Consider the following 22,202-nt stretch of genomic DNA (forward strand, 5'->3'; position numbering starts at 1 on the left):
CTGAAGTGGGAGCCCACCATCACCTCCGTCATCAAGAAAGCCCAGCAGAGGATGTACTTCCTGAGGCAGCTGAAGAAATTCAACCTGCCAACACGGACGATGATGCAATTCTACACTGCAATCATCGAGTCCATCCTCACCTCCTCCATCACCGTGTGGTACACTGGAGCCACTATCAGGGACAAACAGAGACTGCAGCGTGTTGTGCGCTCTGCTGAGAAGGTGATTGGCTGCAGACTCCCATCTCTGCAGGACCTGTACACCTCCAGGACACTGGGGCGTGCAGCCCGGATCTCAGCTGACCCTTCTCACCCTGGACACAGTCTGTTTGACCTGCTCCCCTCAGGCAGGAGGCTCCGGTCCATTCGCACCAGAACCTCTCGCCACAAGAACAGTTTCTTCCCCTCTGCTGTTGGACTCATGAACAATAACCACATGACTGTCCCCGCCACTAACACATGACCCTACGCTGTGTCACTGCATCATTCATGTCTGGCACTGATCACCACCTGCACTCATGTATATATCTTTCTACGTAGCACTCATAATTCTTACTCTCATGTATATATGTCTGGCACTGATCACCACCTGCACTCGTGTATATATCTTTCTACGTAGCACTCATAATTCTTATTCTCATGTATATCTCATGCACATATCTTTCTTTCTACATAGCACTTTAATTCTTATTGTCTGCACTGAAGCACCGCAGCAATTTCCTAATGTTGTAAACCTCAACATCTGGCAATAAACCCATTCTGATTCTGATTCTGATCAGTGTTTTGAGCCATTTTATTTAGATCACAACACAACACACCCCAACCCCTGAGTCCCCCCGTGTTTTTAACTTGGCGGGTGTGATTAAGGATGCCATGCAGGTGTGTCCGCCCTCCCTGCACGGCACCGCAGACCACGCCCCACCACATATGGGAACTGCTCCGCCTCGGACCGGAAGGCCTCCTCTGACCTCAAGCTATTCCAGCAGCAGCACAGCTCTCACTGCCTCTCCACGCACCCGCCGTTGTATGTCCTCGCCACGTACTGGTCGACCAACCCGCACCAACGGTGGGCTCCTGCGTCTCCGAGCCCTCTCTTCAAATCACCACCTGCTGTCACCTCTCAGGTGTATCAAATTAGTAAACAGGGAAGGGCAGAGTCTCTTCAGGACAAATTAACAGATATAACCAAAACACGCACTACAAAAAATAAATAAAAACACTCCACATTTAAAACACAGCAAACATGCAAAGCAAAACAACTTCAAAACAAAATCTGTCCTTCCCTGGATGACATCCTCACTCCCTAACATATAGCCAAAGTATTCATTCCCTGTGTCTTTATGGTTTCGCTAGCTTAGCTTAGCTCGTAGCCGACTTGTTAGCACCATGGCTACTTCACCTGTCCCTCCTGCACTTTCTTGCTCATTGTGTCAGATGTTTAGTTACTCCTCGGCCTCCTTTAGCAGTAATGATATCTGTAACAAATGTAGCATATTTGCAGCTCTGGAGGCCAGGATTACTGAATTGGAGACTCGGCTTCGCACCCTTCATTCACCCGTAGCTAGCCAGGCCCCTGTAGCTGGTGCAGCCGAAGATAGCGTAGGCCCCGCTAGCTGTTCCCCGGCAGACCCCAAGCAGCTGGGGAAAGAGGGCGGCTGGGTGACGGTGAGGAGGAAGCATAGTCCTAAACAGAAGCCCCAGGTACACCAGCAACCCGTTCATGTGTCTAACCGTTCTTCCCCACTCGGCGACACACCCGCCGGGGTCAAACTCTGGTAATTGGTGATTCTGTTCTCAGACATGTGAAGCTAGAGACACCGGCAACCATAGTCAATTGTCTTCAAGGGGCCAGAGCAGGCGACATTGAAGGAAATTTAAAACTGCTGGCTAAGGGTAAACGTAAATTCAGTAAGATCATAATTCACGTCGGCAGTAATGACACCCGGTTACGCCAATCGGAGGTCACTAAAATCAATATTGAATCGTGTGTAACTTTGCCAAAACAATGTGGGACTCTGTAGTTTTCTCTGGTCCCCTCCCCAATCAGACCAGGAGTGACATGTTTAGCTGCATGTTCTCCTAAATTGCTGGCTGTCTGAGTGGTGTCCCAGAAACGATGTGGGCTTCATAGATAATTGGCAAACCTTCTGGAGGAAACCTGGTCTTGTTAGGAGAGACGGCATCCATCCCACTTTGGATGGAGCAGCTCTCATTTCTAGAAATATGGACAAATTTATTAAACCCCCCAAAATATGAGTATCCAGAGTTGGGACCAGGAAGCAGAGTTGCAGTCTTACACGCCTCTCTGCAGCTTCTCTCCTCCTGCTACCCCCCCCAAAAACCATCCCCATAGAGACTGTGTCAGCTTCCAAAAAGACAAAAAACAAACTAAAAACCAGCAACAAACAACTTAAACATAAACAATTACAAAGAAAGAACAATACAATATCCACATCAGAACCAAAGAGTAAAACAGTGAAATGTGGATTATTAAATATTAGGTCTCTCTCCTCCAAGTCTCTGTTAGTACATGACTTAATAATTGATCAACAAATCGATTTACTCTGCCTTACAGAAACCTGGTTGCAGCAGGATGATTATGTTAGTTTAAATGAATCAACACCCCCGAGTCATTCTAACTACCAGAAACCTCGAAGCACAGGCCGAGGGGGAGGTGTGGCAGCAATTTTTCACACCAGCCTGTTAATCAACCAAAGACCCAGACAGACTTAATTCATTTGAAAGCCTGATGCTTAGCCTTGTCCTCCCCAGTTGTAAAACTCAGAAACCAGTCTTACTTGTTATCATCTATCGTCCACCTGGGCCTTACACAGAGTTTCTGTCTGATTTCTCAGACTTTATATCTAATTTAGTTCTGAGCTCAGATAAAATAATTATTGTGGGTGATTTTAACATCCATGTAGATGCTAAAAATGACAGCCTCAACATGACATTTAGTCTGTTATTAGACTCAATTGGTTTCTCTCAAAATGTAAAAGAACCCACCCACCACTTTAATCACACTCTAGATCTTGTTTTAACATATGGCATAGAAACTGAACATTTAACAGTGTTTCCTGAAAACCCTCTCCTGTCTGATCATTTCCTGATAACATTTACATTTACAATAATTGATTACACAGCAGTGGAGAGTAGACTTTATCACAGTAGATGTCTTTCTGAAAGCGCTGTAACTAAGTTTAAGAATATAATCCACCTACTGTTATCATCTTCAATGCCCTGTACCAACATAGAGCAGAGCAGCTATCTGAACGCTACCCCAACAGAGGTCGATCATCTTGTTAATAATTTCACCTCCTCACTACGTACGACTCTGGATACTGTAGCTCCTGTGAAAACTAAGGTCTCTAATCAGAAGTACCTGACTCCGTGGTATAATTCTCAAACACGTAGCCTAAAGCTGATGACTCGTAAGCTGGAGAGGAAATGGCGTGTCACAAATTTAGAAGATCATCATTTAGCCTGGAGAAATAGTTTGCTGCTTTATAAGAAAGCCCTCCGCAAAGCCAGAACATCTTACTATTCATCACTGATTGAAGAAAATAACTTCAATAATTACTTCCTCCAAACCATCAACGTGTCTTTTAGACCCCATTCCTACAAAACTGCTCAAAGAAGTCCTGCCATTAATTAATGCTTCAATCTTAAATATGATCAACTTATCTCTAATAATCAGCTATGTACCACAGGCCTTCAAGCTGACTGTAGCTAAACCTTTACTTAAAAGTAGAATGGGAGGCAGAGCCTTCAGTTTTCAGGCCCCTCTTCTGTGGAACCAGCTTCCAGTTTGGATTCAGGAGACAGACACTATCTCTACTTTTAAGATCAGGCTTCAAACTTTCCTTTTTGCTAAAGCATATAGTTAGGGCTGGACCAGGTGACCCTGAATCCTCCCTTAGTTATGCTGCAATAGACGTAGGCTGCTGGGGATTCCCATGATGCATTGCATTTTTCCTTTCCAGTCACCTTTCTCGCTCACTATGTATTAACAGACCTCTCTGCATTGAATCATATCTGTTATTAATCTCTGTCTCTCTTCCACAGCATGTCTTTATCCTGTCTTCCTTCTCTCACCCCAACCAATCACAGCAGATGGCCCCGCCCCTCCCTGAGCCTGGTTCTGCCGGAGGTTTCTTCCTGTTAAAAGGGAGTTTTTCCTTCTCACTGTCGCCAAAGTGCTTGCTCATAGGGGGTCATATGATTGCTGGGGTTTCCTCTGTATTATTGTAGGGTCTACTGTACGATATAAAGCGACTTGAGGTGACTGTTGTTGTGATTTGGCGCTATATAAATAAAATTCAATTGAATACAATAATTATAGTTTTTACAACTGTTTAATAATACTCACAATTGTACATCTACAATCTGTATAGTTTTCATATTTTTAACCATATGTATAACCTTTCATAGCCTGTACATACTTATAGTTATAGTATATTCATAACATACCTTCATACCGTTCACATTATAACATACCTATATTACAGAATATGCATCTATTCTATCTATATTATGGCTAAAACACTTCTGGATGGATGGAAACTGCATTTCGTTGCCTTGTACTTGTGACATGTGCAATGATAATAAAGTTGAATTCTCTTTTTTTCTATTCTATTCCAATCTATCCATCACTTTGTGCATGATTTTAAATATATATTGTTCTAATATCACAAAACAAATCAGAAGCAAAGAATGAAGACACGTGGAGACTTCCATGAGCAGCATAAAGCACAGCCGGCGCCTTCAGAGAGGCGAGGTCGTCCCAAAGCTCGCTGCTGCACTCTTTGATACCTTTCAGCAGGTGCAGGTGTGACTGCGGTTGTTTCTTATAGTTTCAGAATCTCCTGTTACTGTTTTATGCTTCACACCTGAGTGTTTTCAGCTGAAGCTCAGAGACTGCAGAGAGGAGCTCAGGTGTGATCCTAAGGGTGAATAAATACGTGAATAACAAGATTCAGACCAAAAACAACCAAAAAAAAGTCAGACGACTCTTTGCAGACTTCAGACGTTTTGTTTTGTTTATTGTGCAGTTATATCTTTGTGCCAGATTAGACATTTTAGTGAAAGCCATCCTGATTGGACACAAGGTGCTAACATGGAGTTAAAGTCTAAACTACCAGAACCTGTCTGTTGTTTCATGAGAAGGAGAAAATCTACCTTCAAGTCCAGTCTTCACAGGTAAACGTGCTCCATGAGCCGGGCTCCCTCCGGGTCCGGGGTCACAATTCTGGTCCCGCTCTGACTCAGCAGGACGGACAGGATGGCCCGGCTCAGGTCGTCCCGCTCCAGCTCGGAGCACAGAGACACCACGTGGGTCCACACGTCCACCGAAGAGCCGACATCCCCCACGATCACTTCCTCTAAAGCCCCTGAGAAGACCAGCAGCACATGTATGTGTCCCAGAATCTTCTGTCCAAGCATCACGTCACAGGTGCTTTTATCCAAACAGACTGCTAACAAGTCTTATTTCATTGGCTGTTTTTAACAGCAACTATTTATCTGTCAGGGGACTCAGTAAAACCATTCCTCATCTTTCTTTCTCAACTTTAAAATAAAATGCAAAAACCCAAACAGTTCTCAGTTTGGGGCAGTCACTGTGTTACCTGTAGTAGGTGGCATGAGGCCACGCCCCCCCCCCAGAAACAAAAACCACATATGATGAGTTTACACATCTGAAATAATGACCATCCGAGCCACAACAGTGGGCAGCTTTGGGTGATGTGTGGGGCTGTGTGGGCACAGCATCTCACCCAGTGACATGTGGACGAATCGCCTGAAAGCACAGATCAGCTCTGGTCTGTCTCTGGATTCCTGACTTTTCTTTTTATAAATAAACAGAACAGCTCATCGTTCCTCTACCAGGAGATTATAGACACTGCGTTAGCCTGCACAGCTGCAGAGGGAACAGTATCTGTGTATGTCACTGTGGATTATCCTCTGCAGTGATCATACAGCCTGCGTACATTTTGAATAAACATATAATACAGGAGGTAACGTGCAATAACACTTTAATGTTTCACAGGCTGCTGTCTTTACTTGTTAGAACTGTTCTGTAGTAGAGACGAGTCCAGAGTCCAGATGTCCCAGTTTTAGCACGTGTGTGTCACCGCTCACGTGTGAATCTAACACTCGTGGATGACTTCGTTGCAACACTTCTATAAGGAAGTGACCCGACGCCGTCTGCTCCACCCACCTCGCCCTCGGCTCACGAAGCTGTCCAGGAGCTGCAGCGCTACGGGCCGCCGCTGAGGGTCCGCCAGCAGAGCGGCACAAGCCCCGCCCACAGACAAGATGGCAGCACTGTCCTGCAGAGGCTCCGTCAGCAGCTGGAGGAGAGAGAGGCTGGGCGAGCGACACAGGACCCACATGCTGTCCTCTGAGAGAGAGAGAGAGAGAGAGAGAGAGAGAGAGTTATAACTCTCAGGGCGCCGTGAACACAGCCGGTGGGGCTCGGTGTGGATGAGAGCTGAAGCTGCCTTACATGTAGGACTAATGCAGAAACCCTCGAACTGCACGTGCTCAGTGAGACTGAAGCTCTCTGATGCTCTCTGATGCTTTACAGTTTATTATGATCAAACCATAATTATTTTGTGACGTTGCTCCTTCCACCTTTTCACACTTTCTGTGTGTGTTCGGACAGAGGTGGGAAGTCACCGAGTACAAATACTTAGTTACTGTTACTGTACTTAACGTCACATTTACCTAACTGATTTGAGTACATTTGTTAGACTCAAAATAGACTGAAATAAAGTTCGTTTTTTTCCATCTTCTAATATTATTTTATTACACTAATATAACACAAGGCTCAGTTAGCTTTGTGTACAAACAGCTTCCTGCAGAGCTGGTACTTTGTTACTTAAGTAAGGAAGGGAGGCTGATGCCAACTCCCACCTCCTCGACCTTTAGGACATGGATGAGGAGGAGGATGACTCCACCTTCCCTGCCCAGCAGTGTAGGCCGCCGAGTGCCTGTACGAGGTCTGCAAACGGGCTGCTACAAAGCTGGGTACCTCATGGCCAGCTGCCCAGGATGCAGAACGTGACCTGTTTGATGGCAGGAGGCTCCCACCAGCCTGCTCACCAAAGCAGCTTCTGCATGACAGTAATGACCTGCTGTTGGTCAAGCCCTTTACAAGCAAGCATCCAACCAAGCGCTGCTCTAAGCTCGAGGTGCAAGGGATGGGTGAGCTGGGGCTGCCCGAACCCCCGGCTGTGGAGCCTTCAGTGTTTCATCACCTTCACCCTAACCGAAGGGCGATCAGCTTCCTCCTGCATTTCTTTGCCCAGTGAGATAGATCGCCTCACTGCATCTATTTTAAGGGTGTACAAATATGCTGCACAGTCAGTGTGCTCTCTGGATGCAGACACACTGCTGTCGGTATATCAGGCACTCGTCAGCTGGACTCGGGGTCCCCAAAGCCAGCCATGAAATCCCCCTCCAGGGGAGCTGTCCTAGGGTGTGGGCGTGTAATGGGTCTATGACGGAGGTCATAGATGCAGCCTATGACCCGCGACCAAGGGTCTCTTTGGCCCAGCCCTGGAGACAATGACAGAGACGAGCTCTCGCACTCTGTGTCACCCTCTCCTCCCCCACAGATCTTTCATCTTATTAATAAAAATGACCCAAGACGAGACGCTAACGTTAGCCTGGAGCAGAAATGTCCTCACTACACTGGTTTAACACCAAAACTGGTCCTCACAGAGACACTTCCACACACACAGACCTGCTGTGAGGTCCTCGCAGTGCTTCAGGAACTCGGCAGCACTGTGGATCAGCCCTCTCCTGCACATGCTCAGTGCGGCCTTCCTGTGCAGCCTGCAGGCCTCATAGATAATAGTGGCCAACGTCAGACACAGGTCAGCCACGCCGGGGTTCTCCTGAGCATGCTCAGTCAGGATGTCGCCCAGCTCCTCAGTGAAGGTCAGCCTGAGAGCAGAGAGAGTGTAAAGAAGGAGAAGCAGGGAAAGTGATGAAACTGACATGAAACTGACTTCTTATGGGTGACGGCGTAGCTGACGAGCTGCAGGGCGCCGCTCTGGAGGGCACAGGAGACGCCCTGGAGGGAGAGCGGAGCCGACAGCTCGCCATCGGCTCCAGCAGTGAACAGCAGCGCCCAGAAGAAGAGAAACGATGGGGAGAGCGAGCCCGGGAGGACCTCCACACCTGAAATAAGACAGAGGTCGTCACACACAGCAGTACCTTCATGAAGCACCACCAGCTGCAGTTCCTCTAACGTCCACCAGAAGCTCCAGCAGTGGGTGGGTGTCCGTAGACCAACCTATTTACCTGACAGGTTTATAAGACGATGACTTCCCACCTCAGCTGCACTCACAGGGTCTCTGGGATTGTTTCAGTGCTTTGGGTCAGACTAATTTCATCTTTGCTTGAAATCAACATAATCAGAGCCCTGATAACTGTGCAGGTGCTGTTCCCACCTTTGAACATCTCCATGGTGTCGATGTTCCTCAGGACTCCTCGAGGAGCTCTGGCGGCGATTAGAGCGGCGTCCTCGTACTGAGCCAACTCAAACAGCTCGAGAAACCTGAGGACAAAGGAGAAGCAGGAGACGGGCACTCGTCACACACACACACACAAAAACTCATCAGAAGGTTTTTGTGGAAGCAGCACCTGTCCAGGTAATCTGACACAAGTTCAGATGCATCAGCTCCGGCCGGCTCCTGGTCCTCAAACAGCTGCTTGATGCTGCAGATGTCCTCGTCCGTCCCTGCAGGACAGAAACGCCATCTTTACAGTCACAGTCTGTCCACACTCATGTGTCAGGACAGGTAAAAGTCACCTGGTCCTCTCAACCTCTTAAAAGAATTTAAACGCAGCCTCAGATGAACAATAGCATGTGACAGCGTGTCATTATCTGCTTCCACAGGGGAGCGGCTCAGGTGCTGCCTGACCGTCAGCGAGTGACACGCCTCTGTAAAAGTAGATGTTTTGGCAGTTTGCAGGTCTGCATCGCTCAGGCGTGCGAACACATCAGCAGGACAAAGATCTGAGCACAGCTGCAAGTCTGCAACAGCACGTCTGCATGGAGCTGAAGCGACGCTGTAGAGAAGAGCGAAAACTGCTTCACAGTGATGAGACTGATGATGTCACATAGAAACCATCACTGGATTGCTTCTGGAGGAGGAGCTACAAGCTGCTGGATCAGGGGGCGGAGTCGGTTTGCTTTAGTTTCTGTCAAATACATACTGACGTGATGTCATATGTCACATGATTTTGTTCTTCTGAGGCTGCATTCATCAAATTTTAAGACCTGATGATTTTGATCTTTACACGTTGTTGGAATTGATATTTCTTATATTGTCATTTGTGCTAAAATATATAGATCATTGCCTTTATGTGTCCATATATGGCTACCGTTATGAAGAAAAAGCCAGACAGTCAGAGGATTTATCTTCTAACATTTCCTTTATCTGTGTCTGTGCTGACAAAATGTGCTTTCTTTATTCAGAGTGCAGCTTAGTCCAGAGATGTGTTACACATTTGGAAAGCAACATGTTCTGTTTCTTTTAAAGTCCAAGACTTCACACCTTTAAATGTTCGTCCGAGATATGACTTATTACAAGTTCCTGTTTTTATAGTTTAGCAAAACGCTTATTTCTGCTTTTCTGCTTTACTTGCATGCCTCATACACACAGTTTAAGTTCACTGAAAGGTCGAATGTCTATGTATAGTATAGCTGGACAGACACACACACACACACACACACACACACTTGTAATTGCATATTCATGAATGATTGCTAGCTGACAATAAAAAGGGCTGTAGCGAGGGAATCAGTTGGAGTTGCTTGGACAGGCGAGTGACAACACTGCTCTCCAACGCTCCCCTTGCACGTGAAAAGTCCACTAGTGTCTGTGTGGTTGCTTTCAGTAACAGGTTCTGTTTACCAGCAGGGTTGACTTAAACCCAACACATGTCCTGATATGTAAACCCTTAGAGGTGACAGAGGAACGTTGTCTTTACCAGGAAAATAAACCCTAATTAGAAAATATAAAACTATGTTCCTCAGCAAAAAATTCAACATTTTTAGGATCTACTTAAAATAAACTGGAAAAAACAATTATACAAGTAAGAAAAGATGTAAAATATGTTTTAATAAAAATCTATATCCTTTTTTTAATATTGAGCTAAATATCTCACCATTGTGGAAGTGTGTGGTGACGTGAAGCAGCACAGAGAAATCATTAATTGATGTTTTACCGCATTCGTTCTGGAGGTACGCAGTGATCACTGACACTGAACCCAAAACTCTGCTGACTGCAGCAGCGTCTCACCGTCTGCCTCCCTGATGTTCTCCAGAGTGGAACCCACGAGTTCCCCCAGAGGCGCCGGCTGACCCTCCTCCTCCCAGCTGCTCAGACAGTCCCACACGCTCCTCAGACGTTTGTATCTAGAGACAGAGAGGTGATCGTGGTCTTCAGCGGCTGAGCCTCAAATCCAAACCACACTTGGTAAACTCAAACCTGCAGTGACTGCTTTGGTCCACTTGGGGGCAGCAGACACATCACCTTTAACTTTGTGGTGCTCTGTATCAGCTGTTAGGAGCATCATCAGGGGTCAGACGCAGGTTTTGCATGTGGAAACAGTGGAGTACTGAAATACTGTGCAGATACAGTTCATGAGAATGAGATTCATCCTCGTGTCATTTATAATCTGCAGGTTCACATCAGGTCGCTCGTTTTGTCAGTTTTGGTTGGTTCACCTTAAATATTAAGATGCTCTGATCATCTCTCTTTTACTTCCCTGCAACTTTTGTTACCTAATATTTCCGCTCCTCGTCTGACTGCTTATAATTCGGATGCGTTTGTTTCTGTGAGCGTCAGTGTGATGAGATCCAGTCTGAATAAACTGCGACACGTGGCGCTCGTACCTGATGTTGGATCTGATTCTCAGAATTCACTGGAGCAAAGTTACAAAAGTGCATTCTGGGTAAACTTTAAAGGCTGATATCAGCCTGTGGGAAGGATGTTAGAACATATGCAAGGGTTCATTGGTTATCAGGCTGACCTCTGACCCCGACTCCCTCTGGTCTGATTCTGAGGTCGTTCTTTCTCCAGGTTGTGTTCAGTTTGTAAGGACTCGTTCTGACTCTGGATACTTTGCTTCTGTCAAACTGTTCTTTGGTGCAGACGATGTTCAGGATGTTGTTCTGTGAGATCAGCATTAAAACAGAGCCGGAGCCCAAAGTCAGGTTTGTTTTTATTAAATCTGATTGCATGCTGACTTTCTGTCTAAAAGCTTTGTTTCCTGCTTTCATTATTTTCAATAATCTGTTTCCTGTTGGTGTCAAACATATTTCCTCATCTGCTCCTGCAGGAGTCTGCAGAGGTGCTCAGGAGGAAGAGATTCCCCAACCTTTCAAAATAAAAGGCACCTTTTTATCAAACTGAGATGATGTTTTTTTTCCTTTTAGGCATCTGGTGAAGGAGGAGCTTTACTGCATGACTACATCGTTGTGTTACTGACTTCAGGTGAAGGGTCCTTAATCCTTTAAGTAAAAATTCTAAAATATTCTGCACTCGTCCAGCATGAAGTCTTACTGATGACCTGCATATGTACAGAACTGTATGACTTCCTGTGAGTTTCTGCTCTTACAGGACTGTCAGGTGGTTGTTCTCGGCACTCAGCTCGTCTCTGCGGCATTTGGCGGCCTGTAGTTCGGCGTCCAACTTAGTTTTGACCTCCAGAGGAACACAGTGACTCTTTCTGTCCAGCAGAGCGTCTCTCTGCACCTCCATGTCCTTCAGGTACCCGTCCAGAGCCTTGGGATCCTCAGACTCAGCCACTGTCAAACCTGCGAGATGACACCAGTGTGGAGATCAACCCTGGAGGACCTGACAGAATATTTAGCAGCTATGAATGACAGATCTGTGAGATCTACAAACACTACCACAGAGGGGTGTGTTGTGTTTTTGGAGGTGCTGAGACCCTCGGGCAGCACTGCTTTAAAAGCAGATCTGATCCTGAGGTGGAAACCACTGCACGGGCTGAGGCACACATCTGAAAACCCCTGGCATCGAACACAGATCATCTCTGCATCCACACATGGATCCAGAAACACTGCCGCTGGGCCTGAGCTCATTCAGCATGTACGATTAAGGCCCAGCTAATATGTTGTGTACGCTGCACTTTGAGCTTACTGAGACAGGACAAACCACTGTGAACGATCACATTATAAACACTGTGAACCGCTCCTGAAACAGGGAACTGCTCTTCATCCCAGCTCCAAGCAGGAGTTGCCGATTTGCAACAGTTAAAAACTAACAACCTGATTACCCCACATGCATATTTTATGAGGTTTTTTTACTCAGAAGCACCACTGCAGGACTTGGTTGTGCATTAGCAACAAAACGTTTAATTTGAGCCTGAGAGGGTTACATGTGGTATCCCCCAAGGATCCATTATAGGTCCTTTCCCGTTTTCATTAAACAGGTCAGCAGCTCCGTCTTTCAGGAACAGTGTCAGTGTTATAGTAGTGGGTTCTAGCCACCTGCCACGCATATCAGGAACTCTTTGACTGTGTGGATGAAATCCTGAATGAGAAAACTTTACCTGAACCACCGAGCTCTACAAATACCCGAACTACATGTTCAACCCACATCTTTGAAATGTAGCTGAGCATTTGAGTTTTTGTGTAAAGTTCTTTGACTTTTACTTTAATCAGATCAGTGAAGAAAAGCTTTCACCAACTGAAACGTTGTAAGGTAAAAGTCTGTTTGGTCTCTAAAGGTCTACGTCTTCATCAGCTCTCAGCTGGACCTCACTGGAAGTATCCTGGCAGCCTCGTTCTGTTACAACACAGGTGGAGAGCCTGACAGCAGAGTTTGCAGAAACTTCAATTATCCAATAACCTCAGTTAAAGGTGACAGCATGTCCATGTCCACACCCCTCATATGTAAACAATGACCAAAAAGCCGAGACAACAGCAAAACGTCTGTACTGCTAATCCATAATATTCCTTCACTCTGTAACATAATACACATCAATTAACTTCATATTTTACTTCCAGGACACTAAAGCTCAGCTATTATTATATTTATTCATTTGAATCTTTTTTTATTTGAAGGTTTTTATCATTTTGTTCTAGTATTTTATATTCTTTTAACATTTTGTTGCAGTTGTGTATTTTTGCTTCACTTTAATCATGTCCTTCGTATTTGTGTCTGTGGAGATGTGACATGCTAACATGTCTGCCTTGTATTTTCCCCTCACAGGCTTTGAGGACCCTGCATTAACTCATCTATCTGAGGGTGTACCGGGCATCCATGTGCTCTGCTCTTTAGAAGTTTTCTCTCTCTCGAGCTCCTCCTGAAGTTCTGCTGTTTCCCTCTGAAGGGTGGAGATCCTGCAAAGAGACAAAAAGCATCAAAACAAAGGAAATGGAAAAATATCGACTAATAATTGTTGTTTTTTTCAGACAGTGTTTTTCTCACCTTCATCTCTGACAATGGTGACTTTTATTTACACATAAATCCCTGGAGGAAAGTTAATGTAGTCTACATACAGTGAGTCTTATTTACACAGACAGCCGTCACTCACCGCTCCCTCAGGTGGGCGGCTTGGCGCTCACAGGTAAGCAGTGATTTCCGGCGTGACTCGGAGGCTGCCATGGTTAGCCGTGCCGCCCTGGCTTCCTCCTCCCTCCTCTGCAGCTCCCTGATGGTGCTGTCATACTCCGACTTTACGGCCAACAGAAGCCTTTTATAGGCTGTTGCTCGTCCAATCACCTGACAGAACCAAGAAGGACACAGGAAAAGTTCATTTTCTTTTTTGGTTTAATTTTTCTCATTAATTTGTTTTTTTCTCTTTTGTAAATTGTCGAGTTTTTTCTAATAACTTTACATTTTTTGCAAATTCAGTTTGCATGTTTTATTATCAGGTAAATCTGTCACCCCGGGTTTTCCCTTAAAAACGGCAGTGGGGGTTTATACGAGTACCAGGGTCTTCTCCTTTTACAGAGTTTTTCAGATTTTCTGCTTTCCTCGTAAAGTTGCATTTTTGAAGAAGTAAACCTGTCCAGTTTTCCTTTTAAGTTTTACCGGGGTTTTTTTTTTTAACTGTAACACCTTGCTGAATACGGAGCGGTGGACGGTGTATCGGAGCTCGTCGGGACCCTCCCCGGGACATTGCAGGCACTTCTTCTCGTGCTCCATGAACTCGTTTAAAGACCGGATGAAGCTCCGGTCGCTGTCAGTCGTCAGGATGTCGGCTGTGAAACGTGAACTGCGGGACATTTGTGCATCGGACGTTGTTCTTTACGATGATATTTTTAGGCTAACTTTCCGTTTAGTTTCCCTTCTTCCCACAATTTCAAGGGAATCCTCGCGTCGCCGTGGTTACCGCGAAAGTGCACCTGGGAAATTTTGTTTTTAGTAGATGAGTCGACTTTTTCTTTAAATAATCATCCAAATGATCATTAAAGTGTAAAGAAAATCGACATTAGCACTAAAAAATATACGTGGGAGAAAAAAAGACGCCAGAAAATGACTAAATATAGTGTTTGCGTTGTATTTTTGATCAGGCACCGGAACGGCGACCCTAACCCCTGCGAACGCGTGCAGAAAACCCCGTGTCTGGAGAGGAAAGCCCTCTTCTCATGATCCGCCATTAGGAGCAGACCGGTGGTAAGCTCGCGCTCTGTTTTTTGACGGGTTTTTGTTAAAAATCGGCACTTTTAAACTGACGTTTGGGCTCCAGCAGAGACTAAAGTGTCCTGTGTGTCTTCCCGTGCAGGTGGATTGAACGCCAGGATGCAGATTTTCGTGAAAACCCTTACGGGGAAGACTATAACCCTCGAGGTGGGTGACGGGCTGTGATGGAGGGCAGCGGCGTTCACGGGCTGCCGTTAACCCGAGTTTTACTTATTGTGGAACTAGATTAGAGCGGCCGTTTGTACACGTAACTGATAGGTGCTGTGTGTTAACTGCAGCCGTGTGTTTGGAGGCGGTATCAGGCCGTAAAGTGACGCTGTACCGAAGGCTAACGGCTAAGCTATCCAGGGCAGTGTAAACACGTGGAGCGGGCGCAGCAGCTTAGTGCCGTGCTCGTAAACCCCTGATTAGTTGTAGTTAGTTAATAAAAGTGAATGTGTCATTCGTGTTTAAAGAGTTGTAATCTGCATGTGAGTAGAGCTTTGACCGGAAGCGCGTGCTGTCCCGGCTCACCTGTCCTCTCTGCTTCCACAGGTTGAGCCTTCAGACACCATCGAGAATGTCAAGGCCAAGATCCAGGACAAGGAGGGTGAGTGAGCCTGGCTGATTACTTTTACTCTATTACTTTGTGCATCATCAGGCCAGGAGGCGTTTTTATCCTAAAACAGGTGAATGTGGGAGGCAGAGCTGCAACGAAGCTTCCTGTGTTTACCTGAAAACACGTGATGAGCTTCGTGTTTGTAGAGAAACACAGACTGCTCGAAATAAGAACTCTTCAGAAATCACGTGTGAGCTGTCAGGGGTCGTAGTTCAGACTGTTTATAGATCACAGACCGCAGCAGGAGTCCGTGAGGGAGATGGTCGGTCTTACAGATGCATACTGAGGGCTTGGAAAGCATCATTACGGGGGTGTACGGGGCACACTTACAGGAGCATAAGTGTCAAATAACCAGGACAAACTGATGTTTAAATGTGAGTGAAACTTCCTGTGGGACGAACAGAAGTGCAGCTGTGTAGAGACAGCAGGGTGGTTGGTGATTAAAATAATCGTGTCAGTGTTTGAAGCGTTCGGGCCGCCGTATTTAAATAGGTGAAATGTGTTCGCCATCATCAGCCATCAGCACCATGAAGCTGACACACGAGCGTCACTGTCAAAATCATTTACAGTCACAGATATGTTCAACAAGCGGGACAGTGATTTAAAACGTGCTGTCACAGGGAGGCGGAGCTTCAACCATACTGCGTTTCTGAGGTGTGTGTAGGTGTGTGTGTGTGTGTGTTTGTGTTTTGTTTCTGGAGTCCAGAAACCAAATGTATGCAGCAAAGCACAGGAAGTTCAAGTGCTGATTGATTACTGGGGTTCAGTGATGATCCTGATCAGCTGGTGTTTGCTCTCTGCAGGAATCCCTCCCGATCAGCAGAGGCTGATCTTCGCCGGGAAGCAGCTGGAAGATGGCCGCACGCTCTCCGACTACAACATCCAGAAGGTGAGCCGGGAACGCCGCCCCAGAGAAATGAAGGCTTTTCTGTAAATGTGGACTCAGAGTTCAGTTTGAGATTTAGAGCCAGCGTCATTCAAAGGTCATCTGATGAGCTGTTGCTGTGTTTTTTAATTTTACCTCTATTTTGGGTTTAATCGAGTTCCCAGAGCAGGGTTTAGATCAATTCTAGCTTCTAGCTGCATTTGGACAGATGTTGGAATAAAAACATCTGGATCAGAACCTCTTTGGAGCAGTTGGTTCATAAATTCAGACCAAAGCTCTGTGGTTCTGAGTCTGAGCTGTAATAACTGGCTCTGCAGTGGGACGTGTCGTTACTGAGGCCTCAGATTCAAACAGTTGGAACTAGAAACAGATTCGTGACGTGAGGCAGCGTTGGCTCACAGCAGGAGGTCCAGATGACAGGAATCCGGTTTTCATTTGACTTTTGGGGGGAAATCCAGGTCTGGAATTGGTAACTGGGTCAGCTTTGGAGTCTGTCGCCCCCCGGTGGCTTAAATGAGTCCTGCAGGCTTAAACCTCCAGTCTGAATCCTCAGTGGATCCCACACAGGCTGTGCTGCCTTCAGCGGTTTCCACCTTCAGGACTGTGCTCGGGTGCAGCCAAGGAATTTTGCCTTGGCTGCACCCGATTTATGGAATAACCTCCATCGCTATACGCGAGTCTGATTCCATCCATTCCTTCAACCCACTTATTTATTCTCGCCTTTTCTACCAGTTAACGCTTGTTGTTAGCTTAATGCTTCTTATCTTCGGCTTATTCTTAATCATTTGACTGTTTTATCCTTTACACTTAGTTTTCTTCTGCTTTTGTTTTAATGCCATTCAGCCTGCCAGCATGTTTTGGTACCTTGCCATAGCAGTCATCCTTCCCGGTTACTTCATCCTATTCTCTTGCATGTTAAGCACTTTGGTACACCACTGGCTTTTAAATGTGCTGTATAAATAAAGTTTGTTTTGTGACTTTTGTTTGAAGGCATGAATTAGATGCAGCAACATCAGCTGTGTCTGCCAGGTTCTCCCTGGTTTCCTGTCACCCTGACCCATCTAAGGGGCGGCGTTAAATTCAAGTCTCAAACTCGAGCGTGTTTTTACGCGTTTGTGTCGTCTGGCGTCCCTCTCACGCCTGTTTCTTGGTGTTTTCAGGAGTCAACTCTGCACTTGGTGCTGAGGCTGCGCGGTGGTGCCAAAAAGAGGAAGAAGAAGTCCTACACCACCCCCAAGAAGAACAAGCACAAGAGGAAGAAGGTCAAGCTCGCCGTGCTCAAATACTACAAGGTAAAAACGCCACCGGAGATGCGCTGGAGTTTGAGTTTTGTGCATTTTCGGTTTCATTAAAACCAACACTTTTCCTCCTTCAGGTGGACGAGAACGGTAAAATCCACCGGCTGAGGCGCGAGTGCCCCGCTGACGAGTGCGGCGCCGGCGTGTTCATGGCGAGCCACTTTGACCGTCACTACTGCGGGAAGTGCTGCCTCACCTACTGCTTCAACAAACCCGAGGACAAGTAGACAGGATGATAAATAAAGAAATGTTTGACTAAAAATGGTGACTGTGTTTCTGTTAAAGTAGTTTAAACGGGTCGTCGCTAATTTCAGATTTGAGCTTTAAGTCGTATTTTCTGTGACGTGAGAGGCCTCGGACACGTGCAGCTCATGTGAACAGCCAGATTTACTGATGTCAGCCGTTCTCCAGAGTTTCAGGTGTTTATTACTCGCAGGTCATCAAAACTAAAGTAGTGGAAAGGCCGTGCTGCACTGCAGTTTGACTTGTTAAAACCTCGTCATGCAAAGAGTCAGGAGTGCTTGAGTCACGTGGATATGGTGGCACTTTGATACCAACGTCACTGTGACACTGTTTTAACTGCTCACAGCTGGAAACGCACCACAGCTGTTCACCACCTGTAGTTGTCACATGACCAGGCTACTCAGCGAGTGATCACCTGGAGATTCCTGCAGAATCAACAAACAGAACATTTGGAAGCTCAGGACAAAGTTTAGATGAAACCAAAACTGACTGTAAAATCAGGGTTAATCTGTATTAGTACGATTTAAGGTTGAAACTACAAAAAACTTGGGTAATTCTTTAGTCAAAATTATAAACTTAAGTTAAATATTAATTCTAATGCAACAAGTTTCAGAATCAAAGTTCAAAACTTAAATGGAAATTTAAGTTTCAGTCCCAGGATCATTTTGTCACTGACATGGGATCAAAAACATTTTTAAAGTTAAAACTTTTAAAATGTTGAAGTATCCATGTCAATGCCAAAATGTAAAACTTGGATCACATGAATCCTGTAGTAAAGTTGATCTCTTTATTGGAAATGAACATTTAAAATCTTGACTAGATTTTTATAGGATTTTAAGGTATGTTTTTAAATAAATCTGAATTACCTGAAAATTGTATTAGTGATATTTATTAGTTAACCTTTGGTTTCCATTAGAAATAAAATATTTTCTCCAATAGTTTTTATAAATTAAAATGAATAACTTCAAATGGGAAGTTACAAAGTTTGAGTTGGTAAAAGTTGAAATGTAATAAGTTACTATTTTAATTTTGACTAAATCTCTCTGAATATTAGCACACTGACAACATGAGAAGTAAAATGAGAAAAGTCAATCCCAAATTTCTTTTGCTGGTAGAAACAAAAAAGGGATTAAATGCAGGATTTTCAAAGTAAAAGCTCGGGTGTGAAAGAAGCAGAGCGACGCTGTGGCTTTGTGTACTAAAATAAGAGTATTTATTTAAAAATCGGTACATTGGACAGACTGTATATAGAGTTTTCATTTCGTTGGTAAACTCATAAGGCACCATACCAGATGCTGTACAAAACACCAACAGCAGGAAACAAAAAGACTTTTACATATTCAAGATTATTTCTATACTGAGCTTTAATTACAGACACACTAAGGTTACTGCTTAAATAGCTGCTGTACGAACGTTAGCCTCATTCACGAGCAGCCAACATGCGAACCCACTGCCGCCGACACGAAACCGCTAACAGCGACCGTAGCCTAGCTTAGCACAAACTGTTAGCTTAGTGGCACCGCTGCTAAAACAGCAATTCTTACAGTTTAATTTCTACGTGTCCGAGAAACCCTATAAACACATCCAGAGTTGATGAGGCGAGGTTTTAGTCTTTGTGCTAAGCTAGGCTAAAAACATCCGGAACCAGTTTCCCAAATATTCCTAATGATTAAAGAAAACTCACCAGCAATAAGCCAATCAGCTCGAAGGGGACCTGTTCTGCTTTCTTACTTTCTGACTCACATAACGACCAACTTGACTGTATGCAGTTTCATATGATGACATAAACTTATGTAAAAATAATCCATGTCTTGTTGAGTCCAAACCTCAACAACGCCCCCCTCTGTGGACTTCCTCATCCACAGGGGCCGCGCTAGGGTTGGTCCAGAGTCAATGAAATCAAAGTCTTAAATATAATTCAACCCCGATGGCTCACAATTGCCCTGCAGACGAGCTGCAGTCAAATTTATTACACTGCTTTAAAAAGGAGTGATAAAGCGACCCCTCGGCAGTCTTCCAGAACCTGGCTAATCAGAATAAAGTCAGGCTTTGGGAGGTGGGCCTTAAAAAGGGCAAATATCCCATAAAACCGGATTACTTTAAAAATAAAATAAGCCAGATTTACAGTTCATCTACGCCAGCAAGAGGTGGAGGAACTCTCGAACATAAGGTACTGCCCCTCTGCTGGCTTCCAGAAGGTGGCCAATCAGAAGACAGTGAGCTGTGTGAGACAAAAGAGTACTATTTCAAAGGGTTAATCATACTAAGCCACTCTGAGCAGAATAAGTCCCCTTTCAAAGCGGTTACGTCGCTGAGATTTTCGTGAAGGTCTTCTTCGGGTTTGGCGCCACTTTGTTTTGTTTTTTTAAATTTCATCAGACAGACAGACGAACAGGACGGCAGACGTCTCCGTGCTGACCCCGCGACCTCCCGCCGGCGTCTCCGAGGAGTCGGCCGGACGTCAACACCACTGCAGCATAGTGTTCTGGTTTGAACTCCTCTCACGAGCAGGCACGGCATCTAAAGATAACGTTTATTTACACATTTAAATTCACATGTTATTATAGTACCTTATTCTGCTTATATTCAACTAAGCGTGGAGATGATATCTTAATATGGCAGGAGAACTCAGTCCTGAAGAGAAACAAAGAAAACATTTTCAAACAGGCGGAGGTGGAGGAAGCTCGGCGAGGTGGGTCCTCAAATTAAAAAAAAAAAAAAAAAAATCTCAGTTCATTCATGAGGAATGAAAGCTCCGCCCCCCCTCAGGAAGTCGTCTGTATCTTTTGTTTGGCTTTCACAGAAAGCGTCACTCGGCGCAGAGAGAGGAGGAGGAAGAGGAGGAGACACAGTTCAGCCCTGAGATGGGTCCTTTGCTCTTTTAGCTCCTCCCCTTCATCCCCCTGATGAAGAGGCGGTCTGGGGCGGAGGTTGAGGTGAGTCTGGAGGAGGGTGGGGTCAGATCTTGATGTCCTGGGACTCCACCATCTTGGCGAGCGTCTTCTTCACTCTGAGGATGGTGAGGCGGGAGGCGGGGTTATGAGCCCAGCACTCTGACATCAGCTTCAGCATGGCCCGGAGGCACTGCGGACACAAACACGCCGTTAAAGGACGAACAGGAAGTCACGAGAACACAGCCGCTCTGACACCATCATTGTGACACCCAACTCTCTGCCGCCGGCACGGGAACACTTCCTGTCTGACCGCATCGCCAACGTATTTATCCGCACACACAGTTCAGACATGAGGATGGCAGAAAGAGACCGGCGACAGGTCAGCGGAGGAATACGTTTGGTGGTTAGGTCAGATAGGAAGTAGTCCTGGTATTGGCTGCTGTTTTGAATCAAAAGCTCGAACTTTCCCATCAGGCTGGAATAAAACAAACATCCTCGACAGTCGGGAGAGAGACAAAGCAGACAGGAAGTAGTCCGAGCCTCACCTCGTCGCTGTTCCAGCGGTTAGACACCGTCGGCCGCAGGCCCTTAACACACACCACCTCCAGCATGTCCTCATACGAGGGGTCAGAGGGCACCGTGTCGTAGTACGGCAGCTGGTAGTCCTCCACGATACCTGCACAGGAAACAACACCTGTATTAACGTCAGAGCGGCTGACGCGCCCAACAGCGGCTGACGTTCTTCTTCTGGTGTGTGTGAGTGTGCGTTTGTTTGTGCGTACCCCCGGTGACGCAGCGTCGGGTCATCTCCCAGACGATGAGTCCGAAGCTGTACATGTCGGCCATGATGTAGGCCTGGAAGTGGTTCTTGTTGAGGCTCTCGTCGAGGACCTCGGGGGCCATGTAGCGTCTCGTCCCCACCCGGGTGCTCAGGGGGATGTCCACTTCGTTCGTGTCACTATGGCAACACAACGAGAGGTTAGGTCAGCTGAGGCCAGAACAGCCTGAGAATGCACCACGGAGCAAACGCGAACCTGTTGAACTTGACGGCGAGGCCGAGGTCGGCGATGCAGCAGGTGCCGTTCTTCTTGATCAGGATGTTCTTGCTCTTCAGGTCGCGGTGGGCGATGGCCGGCTTGCCCTGCGTGCCGTAGATCTCCGTGTGCAGGTGGCAGAGGCCGCAGGCGGCCGAGTAGGCGAGCCGCAGCAGCGCCTGCGTGTCCAGCGTGGTCAGCTTCAGGAAGTCGTACAGCGAGCCATTCTCGTGGTAGTCTGTGATGAGGAAGAGCTGCGTGAAGGCGCCCGTGCCCTTAATGTCCGCCGCGATGAAGCCTGCAGAGGAGGAAGGTAAAAACATCCACCTGACATTATTTACTTTATATTCGCCTCAGGCACCCGGAGACCATTTCTTATTGGCCCGTGGTTAACGCGGTCTCTCTCCTCCGACACTCTGAACTTTCATGAAGCTGAAATAATCGTTCAGCTGTTTCTGCTGGGCAGCGGCGCCGTGCATAATCAAAATTGGCGTGTTGAGCGCTCTGAGTCCTCGGGCTCGGACGGCATCATAAAGCTGCTCAGAACCCACGACTCGCTT

General features: G+C 46.2%; 3 protein-coding genes across 5 annotated transcripts in view; 1 reads left to right on the top strand and 2 right to left on the bottom strand.

Annotated features, from left to right (window-relative positions):
- Positions 1-4,782: 4,782 nt before the first annotated feature.
- Positions 4,783-14,461, bottom strand: LOC309720581 (clathrin heavy chain linker domain-containing protein 1-like). 3 transcript variants are annotated; one of them, XM_082557630.1, is made up of 11 exons: positions 14,105-14,461; positions 13,578-13,765; positions 13,295-13,383; positions 11,634-11,832; positions 10,313-10,428; positions 8,649-8,745; positions 8,456-8,562; positions 8,012-8,183; positions 7,744-7,946; positions 6,214-6,396; positions 4,783-5,389 (listed from the first exon to the last, which is right to left on the bottom strand). In XM_082557630.1, exons 1-11 carry the CDS (start codon positions 14,270-14,272, stop codon positions 5,193-5,195), a joined length of 1,719 nt encoding a protein of 572 aa, XP_082413756.1. In that variant the 5' UTR covers positions 14,273-14,461; the 3' UTR covers positions 4,783-5,192. The 3 variants fall into 3 exon arrangements, with proteins under 3 accessions (XP_082413756.1, XP_082413757.1, XP_082413758.1); XM_082557631.1 differs by lacking the exon at positions 6,214-6,396; XM_082557632.1 differs by lacking the exons at positions 10,313-10,428; positions 11,634-11,832.
- Positions 14,462-14,594: 133 nt separating this feature from the next.
- rps27a (ribosomal protein S27a) lies at positions 14,595-17,733 on the top strand. The gene is made up of 6 exons (XM_082557639.1): positions 14,595-14,662; positions 14,772-14,836; positions 15,224-15,278; positions 16,091-16,176; positions 17,334-17,465; positions 17,549-17,733. The coding sequence occupies exons 2-6, from the start codon at positions 14,789-14,791 to the stop codon at positions 17,696-17,698; spliced, it is 471 nt and encodes a 156-aa protein (XP_082413765.1). The 5' UTR covers positions 14,595-14,662; positions 14,772-14,788; the 3' UTR covers positions 17,699-17,733.
- A 1,171-nt stretch (positions 17,734-18,904) lies between these two features.
- bmpr1aa (bone morphogenetic protein receptor, type IAa) overlaps positions 18,905-22,202 on the bottom strand; it is a 40,560-nt gene continuing 37,262 nt past the window's right edge. Inside the window, exons 10-13 of the mRNA XM_082557638.1 lie at positions 21,643-21,940; positions 21,391-21,566; positions 21,154-21,284; positions 18,905-20,798 (exon numbers count right to left, since the gene is read on the bottom strand). Coding sequence (XP_082413764.1) covers positions 20,673-20,798; positions 21,154-21,284; positions 21,391-21,566; positions 21,643-21,940 — 731 coding nt within the window. The 3' untranslated portion in view covers positions 18,905-20,672. The remainder of the gene's footprint in view (positions 20,799-21,153; positions 21,285-21,390; positions 21,567-21,642; positions 21,941-22,202) is intronic.

Source organism: Aulonocara stuartgranti, assembly GCF_965226115.1.
Source record: "Aulonocara stuartgranti genome assembly, chromosome: 13".
NCBI lineage: Eukaryota > Metazoa > Chordata > Actinopteri > Cichliformes > Cichlidae > Aulonocara > Aulonocara stuartgranti.